General features: G+C 58.6%; 1 protein-coding gene across 1 annotated transcript; it reads left to right on the top strand.

The window, feature by feature from the left end:
- The first annotated feature begins 7,624 nt into the window (after positions 1-7,624).
- LOC144727813 (protein phosphatase 1 regulatory subunit 3E-like) lies at positions 7,625-12,552 on the top strand. Its single transcript, XM_078606925.1, has 3 exons — positions 7,625-7,642; positions 7,844-8,007; positions 9,411-12,552. The coding sequence occupies exons 1-3, from the start codon at positions 7,625-7,627 to the stop codon at positions 10,486-10,488; spliced, it is 1,260 nt and encodes a 419-aa protein (XP_078463051.1). The 3' UTR covers positions 10,489-12,552.
- Positions 12,553-13,167: the final 615 nt, after the last annotated feature.

Genomic DNA, 13,167 nt, shown 5'->3' with positions numbered 1-13,167 from the left:
CATATTCTGATTCAGGAGGCAGGGGTGGGCGGGGTCAGTGGGGGTGGGCGGGGTCAGTAGGGGTGGGACGGCCTCACGCCCTGAATCCATAAATCCATCTTGCAGCAGCAGCAGCAAAGATAATCGTCGATTTTCCATCGTTCATCTCCCCCATGAGTTTGTGCGCCGGATGACTGCGGCGAGGCCCCGGTCTGCCCCCTGTTGTTAAGCGGACGGCTCATCTCCTCCCCGTTCTTGCCCCCTCCACAATAGGGTTGAACCTTTCTGGCAATAAAACGTCAGTTGTGTTCAGATGTCCAAACACCAAATAGAAACCTTTTGCAAGGAATCAAGTTCCTGCATTCATGCATTCTTGATTCATTGCAAAAGATTTCTAGTTGGCGTTTGAACATCTTAGCGCGTCCTGTTGTATTGCCAGAAAGGGTACACCCTATTCTTACTTTTCATACTGGCAAAACATATCCCAAGATATTGTCCCCTCCACTTAAACATAAATAAAAAGTATGTTCTTACACATCCCATCAGCCGCACGGGCCTTCCTTCCTACGAGTGCATTTTTTATTAAACAGCATTGATTCAACACAAGCGAAACTCAACAGTACCGGTATCGACATTCAGTGACTCATCATCAGCAGCAGAGTCCAGGCTTGCTGGGTCATAGTTGGACCCAACTCTCTACGCAACAAAATAAATAACACGAGCACTCCGAGATGGCCGTGAGGCTGATGCGATGTATAGATATATACTGCATCTGTATGGACGGGGTGCTTAAAACAATGATAACGCTTATATGGGACTATCGTTTTTAATGGAAAAAGAACGGATAATACACTGTAACATTTTTTTTTGCATTCTGACCACAAGTATTGTGGTTAATACAGACATGATTCCTTGTTAAAGGTTTCAGTTTGGTGTTTTAACATCTTAACACCTGTTTTGTTGCCAGAAAAAATGGGAAAACCTATTCTCATATTTTGTTCGTGGCAAAGGATTTCCCATGATGGATGTTAATAGTTTCTAAAAGTCAGAGTCTCCGCTTGTTCGCCATCATAGTCAACACGTGTCTGGAATCTTCTTGTGCTATTGTTGTAAATTCTCAGAAGTGTTAAAACATTTGTTTTGAAGCACCCAGTATTTTGGTTCCAGGAGTGTCGTCCTCCTTGTTGTGCTTCCACGCGCTCGGGAGGGCAGCGCCCCCTGCGGGCATGGCTTGGCATCGCAGCCGCCCGAGCCCGGAACACGTCGCCGAGTGTTCTACAGGGAACAATCGCGACCCGATTCACAGCAGCAGCAGCGGCGGCGGCGGCGATAATTATCACGTCGCTTCACCTGAAACCCCCCTCGCCCAGAGCAGCAACAGCACGGCAGGTGAGGGTGGTGAGCCTGTCACGGCAGGTGAGGGTGGTGAGGGTGTCACGACAGGTGAGGGTGGTGAGGTCACGGCAGGTGAGGGTGGTGAGGTCACGGTGGGTGAGGGTGGTGAGGGTGTCACGGCAGGTGAGGGTGGTGAGGGTGTCACGACAGGTGAGGGTGGTGAGGTCACGGCGGGTGAGGGTGGTGAGGGTGTCACGACAGGTGAGGGTGGTGAGGTCACGGCAGGTGAGGGTGGTGAGGGTGTCACGACAGGTGAGGGTGGTGAGGTCACGGCAGGTGAGGGTGGTGAGGGTGTCACGGCAGGTGAGGGTGGTGAGGGTGTCACGACAGGTGAGGGTGGTGAGGTCACGGCGGGTGAGGGTGGTGAGGGTGTCACGGCAGGTGAGGGTGGTGAGGGTGTCACGACAGGTGAGGGTGGTGAGGTCACGGCAGGTGAGGGTGGTGAGGGTGTCACGGCAGGTGAGGGTGGTGAGGGTGTCACGACAGGTGAGGGTGGTGAGGTCACGGCGGGTGAGGGTGGTGAGGGTGTCACGGCAGGTGAGGGTGGTGAGGTCACGGCAGGTGAGGGTGGTGAGGGTGTCACGGCAGGTGAGGGTGGTGAGGTCACGGCAGGTGAGGGTGGTGAGGGTGTCACGGCAGGTGAGGGTGGTGAGGGTGTCACGACAGGTGAGGGTGGTGAGGTCACGGCAGGTGAGGGTGGTGAGGGTGTCACGACAGGTGAGGGTGGTGAGGTCACGGCAGGTGAGGGTGGTGAGGTCACGGTGGGTGAGGGTGGTGAGGTCACGGCAGGTGAGAGTGGTGAGCCTGTCACGGTAGGTGAGGGTGGTGAGGGTGTCACGACAGGTGAGGGTGGTGAGTCTGTCACGGCAGGTGAGGGTGGTGAGTCTGTCACGACAGGTGAGGGTGGTGAGTCTGTCACGGCAGGTGAGGGTGGTGAGGCCACGGCAGGTGAGGGTGGTGAGGTCACGGCAGGTGAGGGTGGTGAGGCCACGGCAGGTGAGGGTGGTGAGGTCACGACAGGTGAGGGTGGTGAGGTCACGGCAGGTGAGGGTGGTGAGGCCACGGCAGGTGAGGGTGGTGAGGTCACGGCAGGTGAGGGTGGTGAGTCACGGCAGGTGAGGGTGGTGAGGTCACGGTGGGTGAGGGTGGTGAGGTCACGGCAGGTGAGGGTGGTGAGGTCACGGCAGGTGAGGGTGGTGAGTCTGTCACGGCAGGTGAGGGTGGTGAGGCCACGGCAGGTGAGGGTGGTGAGGTCACGGCAGGTGAGGGTGGTGAGGCCACGGCAGGTGAGGGTGGTGAGGTCACGACAGGTGAGGGTGGTGAGGTCACGGCAGGTGAGGGTGGTGAGGCCACGGCAGGTGAGGGTGGTGAGGTCACGGCAGGTGAGGGTGGTGAGTCACGGCAGGTGAGGGTGGTGAGGTCACGGTGGGTGAGGGTGGTGAGGTCACGGCAGGTGAGGGTGGTGAGGTCACGGCAGGTGAGGGTGGTGAGTCTGTCACGGCAGGTGAGGGTGGTGAGGTCACGGCAGGTGAGGGTGGTGAGGTCACGGCAGGTGAGGGTGGTGAGTGGCATGGCGGGTGAGGGTGGTGAGGTCACGGCGGGTGAAGGTGGTGAGGTCACGGCAGGTGAGGGTGGTGAGGTCACGGCAGGTGAGGGTGGTGAGGTCACGGCAGGTGAGTGGCATGGCGGGTGAGGGTGGTGAGGTCACGGCAGGTTAGGGTGGTGAGGTCACGGCGGGTGAGGGTGGTGAGGTCACGGCAGGTGAGGGTGGTGAGGTCACGGCAGGTGAGTGGCATGGCGGGTGAGGGTGGTGAGGTCACGGCAGGTTAGGGTGGTGAGGTCACGGCGGGTGAGGGTGGTGAGTGGCATGGCGGGTGAGGGTGGTGAGGGTGGTGAGGTCACGGCGGGTGAGCGCAACGCCCCCCTAGGACGAGGCGGAGGGAGTGCAGTAGAGTAGAGCAGTGAGAGGATGTGTTGAGAGTGGGGGATGTGATGAGAGTGGGGGATGTGATGAGAGTGGGGGATGTGATGAGAGTGGGGATGTGATGAGGTGAGAGGGGAGGATGTGATGAGAGTGGGGATGTGATGAGAGTGGGGGATGTGATGAGGTGAGAGGGGAGGATGTGATGAGAGTGGGGGATGTGATGAGAGTGGGGGATGTGATGAGAGTGGGGGATGTGATGAGAGTGGGGATGTGATGAGAGTGGGGGATGTGATGAGGTGAGAGGGGAGGATGTGATGAGAGTGGGGGATGTGATGAGAGTGGGGGATGTGATGAGAGTGGGGGATGTGATGAGAGTGGGGATGTGATGAGAGTGGGGGATGTGATGAGGTGAGAGGGGAGGATGTGATGAGAGTGGGGGATGTGATGAGAGTGGGGGATGTGATGAGAGTGGGGGATGTGATGAGGTGAGAGGAGAGGATGTGTTGAGAGTGGGGGATGTGATGAGAGTGGGGGATGTGATGAGAGTGGGGGATGTGATGAGAGTGGGGATGTGATGAGAGTGGGGGATGTGATGAGGTGAGAGGGGAGGATGTGATGAGAGTGGGGGATGTGATGAGAGTGGAGGATGTGTTGAGAGTGGGGGATGTGATGAGAGTGGGGGATGTGATGAGAGTGGGGGATGTGATGAGAGTGGGGGATGTGATGAGAGTGGGGGATGTGATGAGAGTGGGGGATGTGATGAGAGTGGAGGATGTGATGAGAGTGGGGGATGTGATGAGAGTGGAGGATGTGTTGAGAGTGGGGGATGTGATGAGAGTGGGGGATGTGATGAGAGTGGGGGATGTGATGAGAGTGGGGGATGTGATGAGAGTGGGGGATGTGATGAGAGTGGGGGATGTGATGAGGTGAGAGGGGAGGATGTGATGAGAGTGGGGGATGTGATGAGAGTGGAGGATGTGTTGAGAGTGGGGGATGTGTTGAGAGTGGGGGATGTGATGAGAGTGGGGGATGTGATGAGAGTGGGGGATGTGATGAGAGTGGGGGATGTGATGAGAGTGGGGGATGTGATGAGAGTGGGGGATGTGATGAGAGTGGGGGATGTGATGAGAGTGGGGGATGTGATGAGGTGAGAGGGGAGGATGTGATGAGAGTGGGGGATGTGATGAGATTGGAGGATGTGTTGAGAGTGGGGGATGTGATGAGAGTGGAGGATGTGTTGAGAGTGGGGGATGTGATGAGAGTGGGGGATGTGATGAGAGTGGGGGATGTGATGAGAGTGGGGGATGTGATGAGGTGAGAGGGGAGGATGTGATGAGGTGAGAGTGGGGGATGTGATGAGGTGAGAGTGGGGGATGTGATGAGGTGAGAGGGGAGGATGTGATGAGAGTGGGGGATGTGATGAGGTGAGAGTGGGAGGATGTGATGAGAGTGGGGGATGTGATGAGGTGAGAGTGGGAGGATGTGATGAGAGTGGGGGATGTGATGAGGTGAGAGTGGGGGATGTGATGAGGTGAGATAGGAGGATGTGATGTGATGAGAGTGGGGGATGTGATGAGGTGAGAGGGGAGGATGTGATGAAAGTGGGGGATGTGATGAGGTGAGAGTGGGGGATGTGATGAGAGGGGAGGATGTAATGAGAGTGGAGGATGTGATGAGGTGAGAGTGGGGGATGTGATGAGGTGAGAGTGGGGGATGTGATGAGAGTGGAGGATGTGATGAGAGTGGAGGATGTGATGAGAGTGGAGGATGTGATGAGAGTGGGGGATGTGATGAGAGTGGGGGATGTGATGAGGTGAGAGGGGAGGATGTGATGAGAGTGGAGGATGTGATGAGAGTGGGGGATGTGATGAGAGTGGGGGATGTGATGAGAGTGGGGGATGTGATGAGGTGAGAGGGGAGGATGTGATGAGGTGAGAGTGGGGGATGTGATGAGGTGAGAGTGGGGGATGTGATGAGGTGAGAGGGGAGGATGTGATGAGAGTGGGGGATGTGATGAGGTGAGAGTGGGGGATGTGATGAGAGTGGGGGATGTGATGAGAGTGGGGGATGTGATGAGGTGAGAGGGGAGGATGTGATGAGGTGAGAGTGGTGGATGTGATGAGGTGAGAGTGGGGGATGTGATGAGGTGAGAGGGGAGGATGTGATGAGAGTGGGGGATGTGATGAGGTGAGAGTGGGAGGATGTGATGAGAGTGGGGGATGTGATGAGGTGAGAGTGGGGGATGTGATGAGGTGAGATAGGAGGATGTGATGTGATGAGAGTGGGGGATGTGATGAGGTGAGAGGGGAGGATGTGATGAGAGTGGGGGATGTGATGAGGTGAGAGTGGGGGATGTGATGAGGTGAGAGTGAGGGATGTGATGAGAGGGGAGGATGTAATGAGAGTGGAGGATGTGATGAGGTGAGAGTGGGGGATGTGATGAGGTGAGAGTGGGGGATGTGATGAGAGTGGAGGATGTGATGAGAGTGGAGGATGTGATGAGAGTGGAGGATGTGATGAGGTGAGAGTGGGGGATGTGATGAGAGTGGGAGATGTGATGAGGTGAGAGTGGGGGATGTGATGTGATGAGAGTGGGGGATGTGATGAGAGTGGGGGATGTGATGAGGTGAGAGGGGAGGATGTGATGAGGTGAGAGTGGGGGATGTGATGAGGTGAGAGTGGGGGATGTGATGAGGTGAGAAGGGAGGATGTGATGAGAGTGGGGGATGTGATGAGGTGAGAGTGGGAGGATGTGATGAGAGTGGGGGATGTGATGAGGTGAGAGTGGGAGGATGTGATGAGAGTGGGGGATGTGATGAGGTGAGAGTGGGGGATGTGATGAGGTGAGAGAGGAGGATGTGATGTGATGAGAGTGGGGGATGTGATGAGGTGAGAGGGGAGGATGTGATGAGAGTGGGGGATGTGATGAGGTGAGAGTGGGAGGATGTGATGAGATTGGGGGATGTGATGAGGTGAGAGTGGGGGATGTGATGAGGTGAGAGTGGGGGATGTGATGAGCTGAGAGAGGAGGATGTGATGTGATGAGAGTGGGGGATGTGATGAGGTGAGAGGGGAGGATGTGATGAGAGTGGGGGATGTGATGAGGTGAGAGTGGGAGGATGTGATGAGAGTGGGGGATGTGATGAGGTGAGAGTGGGGGATGTGATGAGAGGGGAGGATGTAATGAGAGTGGAGGATGTGATGAGGTGAGAGTGGGGGATGTGATGAGGTGAGAGTGGGGGATGTGATGAGAGGGGAGGATGTGATGAGAGTGGATGATGTGATGAGGTGAGAGTGGGGGATGTGATGAGAGTGGGGGATGTGATGAGGTGAGAGTGGGGGATGTGATGAGAGTGGGGGATGTGATGAGAGTGGGGGATGTGATGAGAGTGGGGGATGTGATGAGAGTGGGGGATGTGATGAGGTGAGAGTGGGGGATGTGATGTGATGAGAGTGGGGGATGTGATGAGAGTGGAGGATGTGATGAGGTGAGAGTGGGGGATGTGATGAGAGTGGGGGATGTGATGAGTGTGGAGGATGTGATGAGGTGAGAGTGGGGGATGTGATGAGGTGAGAGTGGGGGATGTGATGAGAGTGGAGGATGAGGCGAGAGTGGGGGATGTGATGAGAGTGGAGGATGTGATGTGATGAGAGTGGGGGATATGATGAGGTGAGAGTGGAGGATGTGATGAGAGTGGGGGATGTGATGAGGTGAGAGTGGGAGGATGTGATGAGATTGGAGGATGTGATGAGGTGAGAGTGGGGGATGTGATGAGAGTGGGGGATGTGATGAGGTGAGAGTGGGGGATGTGATGAGAGTGGGGGATGTGATGAGAGTGGGGGATGTGATGAGAGTGGGGGATGTGATGAGAGTGGGGGATGTGATGAGGTGAGAGTGGGGGATGTGATGTGATGAGAGTGGGGGATGTGATGAGAGTGGGGGATGTGACGAGAGTGGGGGATGTGATGAGAGTGGAGGATGAGGCGAGAGTGGGGGATGTGATGAGAGTGGAGGATGTGATGTGATGAGAGTGGGGGATATGATGAGGTGAGAGTGGAGGATGTGATGAGAGTGGGGGATGTGATGAGGTGAGAGTGGGAGGATGTGATGAGAGTGGAGGATGTGATGAGGTGAGAGTGGGGGATGTGATGAGAGTGGGGGATGTGATGAGAGTGGGGGATGTGATGTGATGAGAGTGGGGGATGTGATGAGAGTGGGGGATGTGATGAGAGTGGAGGATGTGATGAGGTGAGAGTGGGGGATGTGATGAGAGTGGGGGATGTGATGAGAGTGGAGGATGTGATGAGGTGAGAGTGGGGGATGTGATGAGCGTGGAGGATGAGGTGAGAGTGGGGGATGTGATGAGAGTGGAGGATGTGATGTGATGAGAGTGGGGGATATGATGAGGTGAGAGTGGAGGATGTGATGAGAGTGGGGGATGTGATGAGGTGAGAGTGGGAGGATGTGATGAGAGTGGAGGATGTGATGAGGAGTAGGGGGCGTGTCTCCGGCGCGTCACGTCCTTCCGCCGTCACCGCGCACAGAGCAGTCGCGCAGCGCTCGTCGCGGGAGTCGTGGGGGGCCGCGGAGCGATGAGCGTCGGGGCCGGGGGGGGGCCGGGAGCCGAGGAGGGGAGCGGGGAGAAGTTCTCCCGCGGGGACAGGAGGCGGCAAGGGAGACTCGTGTCTCAGTGGGGCCTGGGTCTATGGTGTGTGTGTCACTCATACACAGTGTGGTGTGTGTGTCACTCATGTAGAGTCTACGGTGTGTGTCTCTCTCAGTGTGGTGTGCGTGTCACTCATACACAGCCTTTTGTGTGTTTCATGTACAGTGTGGTGTGTGTCATGTACAGTGTGGTGTGTGTCATGTACAGTATGGTGTCATGTACAGTGGTGTGTGTGTCATGTACAGTGTTGTGTGTGTCATGTACAGTGTGGTGTGTGTGTCATGTACAGTATGGTGTCATGTACAGTGGTGTGTGTCATGTACAGTGTGGTGTGTGCCATGTACAGTGTGGTGTGTGCCATGTACAGTGTGGTGTGTGACATGTACAGTGTGGTGTGTGTCATGTACAGTCTGGTGTGTGTCATGTACAGTGTGGTGTGTGTCATGTACAGTGTGGTGTGTGTGTCATGTACAGTCTGGGGTGTGTGTCATGTACAGTCTGGGGTGTGTGTCATGTACAGTGGTATGTGTCATGTACAGTGTGGTGTGTGTGTCATGTACAGTCTGGTGTGTATGTCATGTACAGTGTGGTGTGTGCCATGTACAGTGTGGTGTGTGTGTCATGTACAGTGGTGTGTGTGTCATGTACAGTCTGGTGTGTGTGTGTATTTGTTGTTTATTTGTTCCGCACTCGCCGTGGGCCGCTGGCGAACGGCGTGGGAAGCCGCCGGGGTGGGGGCGGGGGGACCCCGGGGGGTGGGGGGGGTCTCACCCCGCCCCTCCTTACAAGGACAAATTTCACCCGTCGCGGGCTCGCGGCGCGCAGGAATGCGACCGCCCTGGTCTGCGGGTCACTTACTGGGGCCGCTCTCCTCGCCCGGCGCCTTCTCTTCGCCTCGCAACTCGGCGCCGGCGCCACCCCCACCCCGCCCCCACCCCGCCCCCCCCCGCGACGTCGCGACGAATTTTCCCGCGGGGGTGGTGCGCGGCAGAGGCCCCGAGGGCGAAGTTGGCGAAAGTCGTCGCGTGGAACTCGGCTCAGGAAGGGCGCAGGAGGGAGACACCAGCCCCCTGCCCCCACCCCGCCCCCATTTTAGTGAGCGCGTTCATTTCCGCGCGGTTCTTTATTTTGTTTTGCGCAACTTGTCACACAGGTGATGGTGACGGTGATGGGGGGATGCTGTTGATGGGTGGGGTTGGTGATGATGAAACGGGGCCGGTGTTGATGTTGACGCTGGGCGAGCGAGGGGGGGCGGCTTTTAAACTCGGCAGCGCGGAGCGCGGACCAGTGAGCAGCGGCAGCAGCAGCTGCAGCAGCAGCAGCTGGCCCGACTTGAACTTGTCACCGCACCGTGGAGTTGGCGCTAAGTGTCCCTCTCCCCCCGCCCCTCCCGTCTGTCTCCCTCGTGCGCTTGACCGCGCCTGCACCCCCCCCCCCCTCCACAGGCGCCCCGAGATCCGCCGTCCCACGGGACCGGGCGGCGACATGGATGGCCTCGTGTCGCTCTTCATGCCGCGCAACCTGAGCTACATCTCGGGCCTGTACGAGAACGCGCGCCTCGCTGACGACTTCGGCGTCGCCGCGGCGGGACAGGACCCGGGGCACGGGGGGCCAGGCGAGGCCGCGGGGCACGACTCCGCGAGGCCGCGGGGTAGGAAGCAGCTGCGGTCCGAAGACCTCTCCCTGTCCGCCCTCGTCATCTGCGAGCCGCGCGACCCCCCTGACGCATTCGCTCCGACGCCGCCGCCGTTCGCTCCGACGCCCATCGTGCGCCGCCGCGCCAAGTCGCTGCCGTCCGTGCCGGGCCGCCCCGCGCCCCCCGAGCCGCCGTGCCGCCGCCGCAAGTCGGTGCGCTTCTCCGACTCCCTGGGGCTGGAGCTCTCGGTCGTGCGCCACTTCATCTCGTGCGAGGAGCCCCGCGTGCCGCCGCACGTGCTCGAGTCCCTGCACCGCGGGGCGCTCTCGCGCTTCGCTCGCCTCGACGCCTGGGACGGCGCCGGCGGCTGCTGCGGCCGCTGCGGCCCGGGGGGAGAGGGAGGAGGGGGGGGGCTGTCGGAACCCCTGCGCCGCACGCGCCTCGAGGCCGCGTTCGCGCGGCCGCTGGGCGACCCCGAGTTCGCGTCGCGGCTGCGCGCTCAGCTGGTGCTCCTCGAGTCGGTGACGCCCGGCGAGCTGAGCGTGACGGGCCACGTGCGCGTCCTCGACGTGGCCTTCGAGAAGGAGGTGTCCGTGCGCTTCTCCTACGACGCGTGGAGCACGCACGCGGAGGCGCGCGCCCGCTACGCCCCCCCCGGGCTCGCCGAGCCGAGTCCCGCGCCGGGCACGGACCGCTTCGCGTTCGCGCTGCCCACGCCGCCCTTCCTGCGGCCGGGCGGCGCGCTCGAGTTCGCGGTGCGGTACCGCGTGGCGGGGCGTGACCACTGGGACAACAACGGGGGCCGCAACTACCGCCTGGAGGCGCTCAGCGAGCTCCTGGGGCCGCCACCGCGGGAGCTCGACCGCAGCTGGATCCACTTCGTGTGACGCGGTGGGTTGGGGGGTGGGGGAGGGGTGGGGGGGGTCTTTTCACCCCCCCCCACCCCGCGTTGTCCCGTGAGACCCATGGGGGTGGCGAGCTCGTCCCGTCGCGCCGTGAAGCTCTCCTCCGCCCCCGAGTGCCTTGCCGACATTCACTTTAGCCGGCCTCAAGAGGTTCAGTTTGTCGTGTCCGGCACCTGGCTCACCACATCCAGTATGCCGCTCTGGATAGCTGCGGCACGTGCTGCCTACTCCGGTCCACCAGCGACGTGGAAAATATTCCTGTGAAACCCCCCCCGCCCCGTGCTTCACCAAACACAACAGCCGCATGCACCTGCCTGCTGTACACACCTGTATAGCCTGATGCCTTACCTGTGTACAGTGATACACCAGCCTGAGACACGTGTCGACCTTGCCTACCTGATGCACGCGTGTCTAATGACACATCCATATACTTGACAAACCTGCCTGGCACAACCTACCTACTGACTCACCTGCCTGGCACACCTTTGAACCTGACACGCCCAACAGACTTTGTCCGCATGCCACCCGACGGACCGTGAAGGTCAATAGACGTCGGCCGTGCAACTGCTGCGGGATCTGGCAGAAGGAAGGAAGCGATTTGCGAGGTGTGGTGGTGGTTGTGGTGGTGGTGGTGGTTGTGATGGTGGTTGTGGTGGTGGTGGTTGTGGTGGTGGTTGTGGTGGTGGTGGTTGTGGTGGTTGTGGTGGTTGTGGTGGTGGTGGTTGTGGTGGTTGTGGTGGTTGTGGTTGTGGTGGTTGTGGTTGTGGTGGTTGTGGTGGTGGTTGTGGTGGTGGTGGTGGTTGTCGGTGGCGGTATCGATCGCAATGGGCCGCCATCAACGGAGCTGATGATGAGTTTTTGCGAACGCCGAAGCCAGTCACGTGGAGTCACGCACAAAGCCACCGCGGTCACGTTGCTGCCTCGGGGTGGGGGGGGGGCGATGTCGCGAACTGTCGCGAACTGTCACGAAATGTCGCGCTTGTGAACACCAGCGAGGGTCGAGGAGGGGGCGGGGTCACTGGGGTGCGAATCCAGGGGTCTGGGGGGGGCCCTCTCGCTCCTCCGAGGGGGCGTCCGGCTTTCTGTTCGGCTCGTGTAGATAGAGGACATTGAGAGAGACGTTGACTGCATACACACGCATACTGTACTGTGTAAGTTATAGATTTTAATTGCTTGCATATTGCGGTGACGTATTTGATATGCGGGTGTGTATCTGAGTGTATTCACGGCCAACACCCGTGACGATTATCTTAACTGGCCCTGAGCCTCCCGTAGGTCGACTCAGCCTCAAATGAGTACCTGGTGCGATGTGTAAACATCGCCACTGGGGAGACAAAGGCGTTCGGGCGTGGTGCTGGCCACCCACCCCCTTGTGCGCCGTGCCGGCCTTCATAGGTGTTCACGAAGGGCACTTGCCCCAAAAGTCAGTTAAGGCTATACGGGGGTCTTTGTATCTGTTTGTATACGGGGAGCGGTAGCGCAGCGGTTAGCGCACTGCGCTACGAATCCAGCGACCGGAGCTTGGTTCCCGCTCACGGCCACCAACAGCAGTGACGATTTTCTGAATCGGTCCTGGGCCTCCTCTAGGTTCGCTCAGCCTTCTATGAGTGCCCGGTGAAGTGTGTAAACATTGTTACTGGGGAGACAAAGGCGGCAGGGCACTTTGCTGGCCACAGCCCCTGTCTCGTGCGCCGTGGATGATTTAATAGGTTCTCGCTAACAGCCTGTGTAAGGCTATACGGGGGTCGTTGTCTTTGTGTGTCTGTGTGTGTCTGGCTGTGTGTCAGGCCATGTGCACCTTGAGTAGTAGTAGTGGTGACGTCACCGCCACTTAGTGGCGAATGGCGGTTGTTGTTGTTGTCTGTGTCACTCGACACCATGGGCCCCTTCTCGGGGGATGCTCCCAGGTGAGAGGTTTGAGCTGAGATGCCTTGGCGCCGTCGCCACTTGGGATCGTGTTTGGAGTCGAGTCGCCGTGTGCGAGTGTGCGTTGTCCAACACGGACTGGGTTTGTGCATTAAACGCCGATGATCCCTAAACCACGAACGCCGTGTGGCCGCCGCCCCTTGCTTCTGGGTTTTACACAATTTGCATAGCGCTACGGACGCGTGCGCCAAGACCGTTGGATGGATGAGCTCACATTTTCACCACTGGGCGATGGAGAGTCGATGCTACTGGTGGCGCTCGTGGTGGTGCTGCTGACGATGACGGTTGCTGGCGGTGACGGACTTTATAGTCTGGGTCTCTTGACGAGGTTTCGTGCACTTTGCGCTATCGGCATCGCGACGTGGAACGACGACGAGTCCATCGGGAACTTTCGCAGAGCCGTGCACCCGCTCTTGTTAGAGAACTATTTTAATGTTTTGTTATCTTACCAGGTTAGGGCCCACTGAGCCATATAGCTCTTTTTCATAAGCCACCTGGCCACAAATGAATTCCCACAAATGATAGCGCATGTGGAAATGTATAGCAGCCAGATACTGTAAACGCGTGATGTTGATACTAAATGTGGAGGGGAAAAACGAGAGGACCCGGATAAAAATCCACGCGACCACGGGGAGAGAGACACGCAAATTACAAATTTACAGCAGGCGTCAGGGTCGGGATCGAACTCACGACCTCCTGCATACCAGGCGAGGGAGTTAACATCTCACCACTGGG

This window comes from Lampetra planeri, chromosome 26 (genome assembly GCF_965212315.1).
Source record: "Lampetra planeri chromosome 26, kcLamPlan1.2.h2, whole genome shotgun sequence".
NCBI lineage: Eukaryota > Metazoa > Chordata > Hyperoartia > Petromyzontiformes > Petromyzontidae > Lampetra > Lampetra planeri.
Note: the sequence above shows the minus strand (reverse complement) of the source record. Positions and strands in the feature narration are given on the sequence as shown.

Excerpts from the sequence above, each read along its gene's own strand:
- LOC144727813 (XM_078606925.1), top strand. Across the intron at positions 8,008-9,410 it reads CAGTGGGGCCTGGGTCTATG|GCGCCCCGAGATCCGCCGTC; the intron begins GTGTGTGTGTCA and ends CCCCCTCCACAG.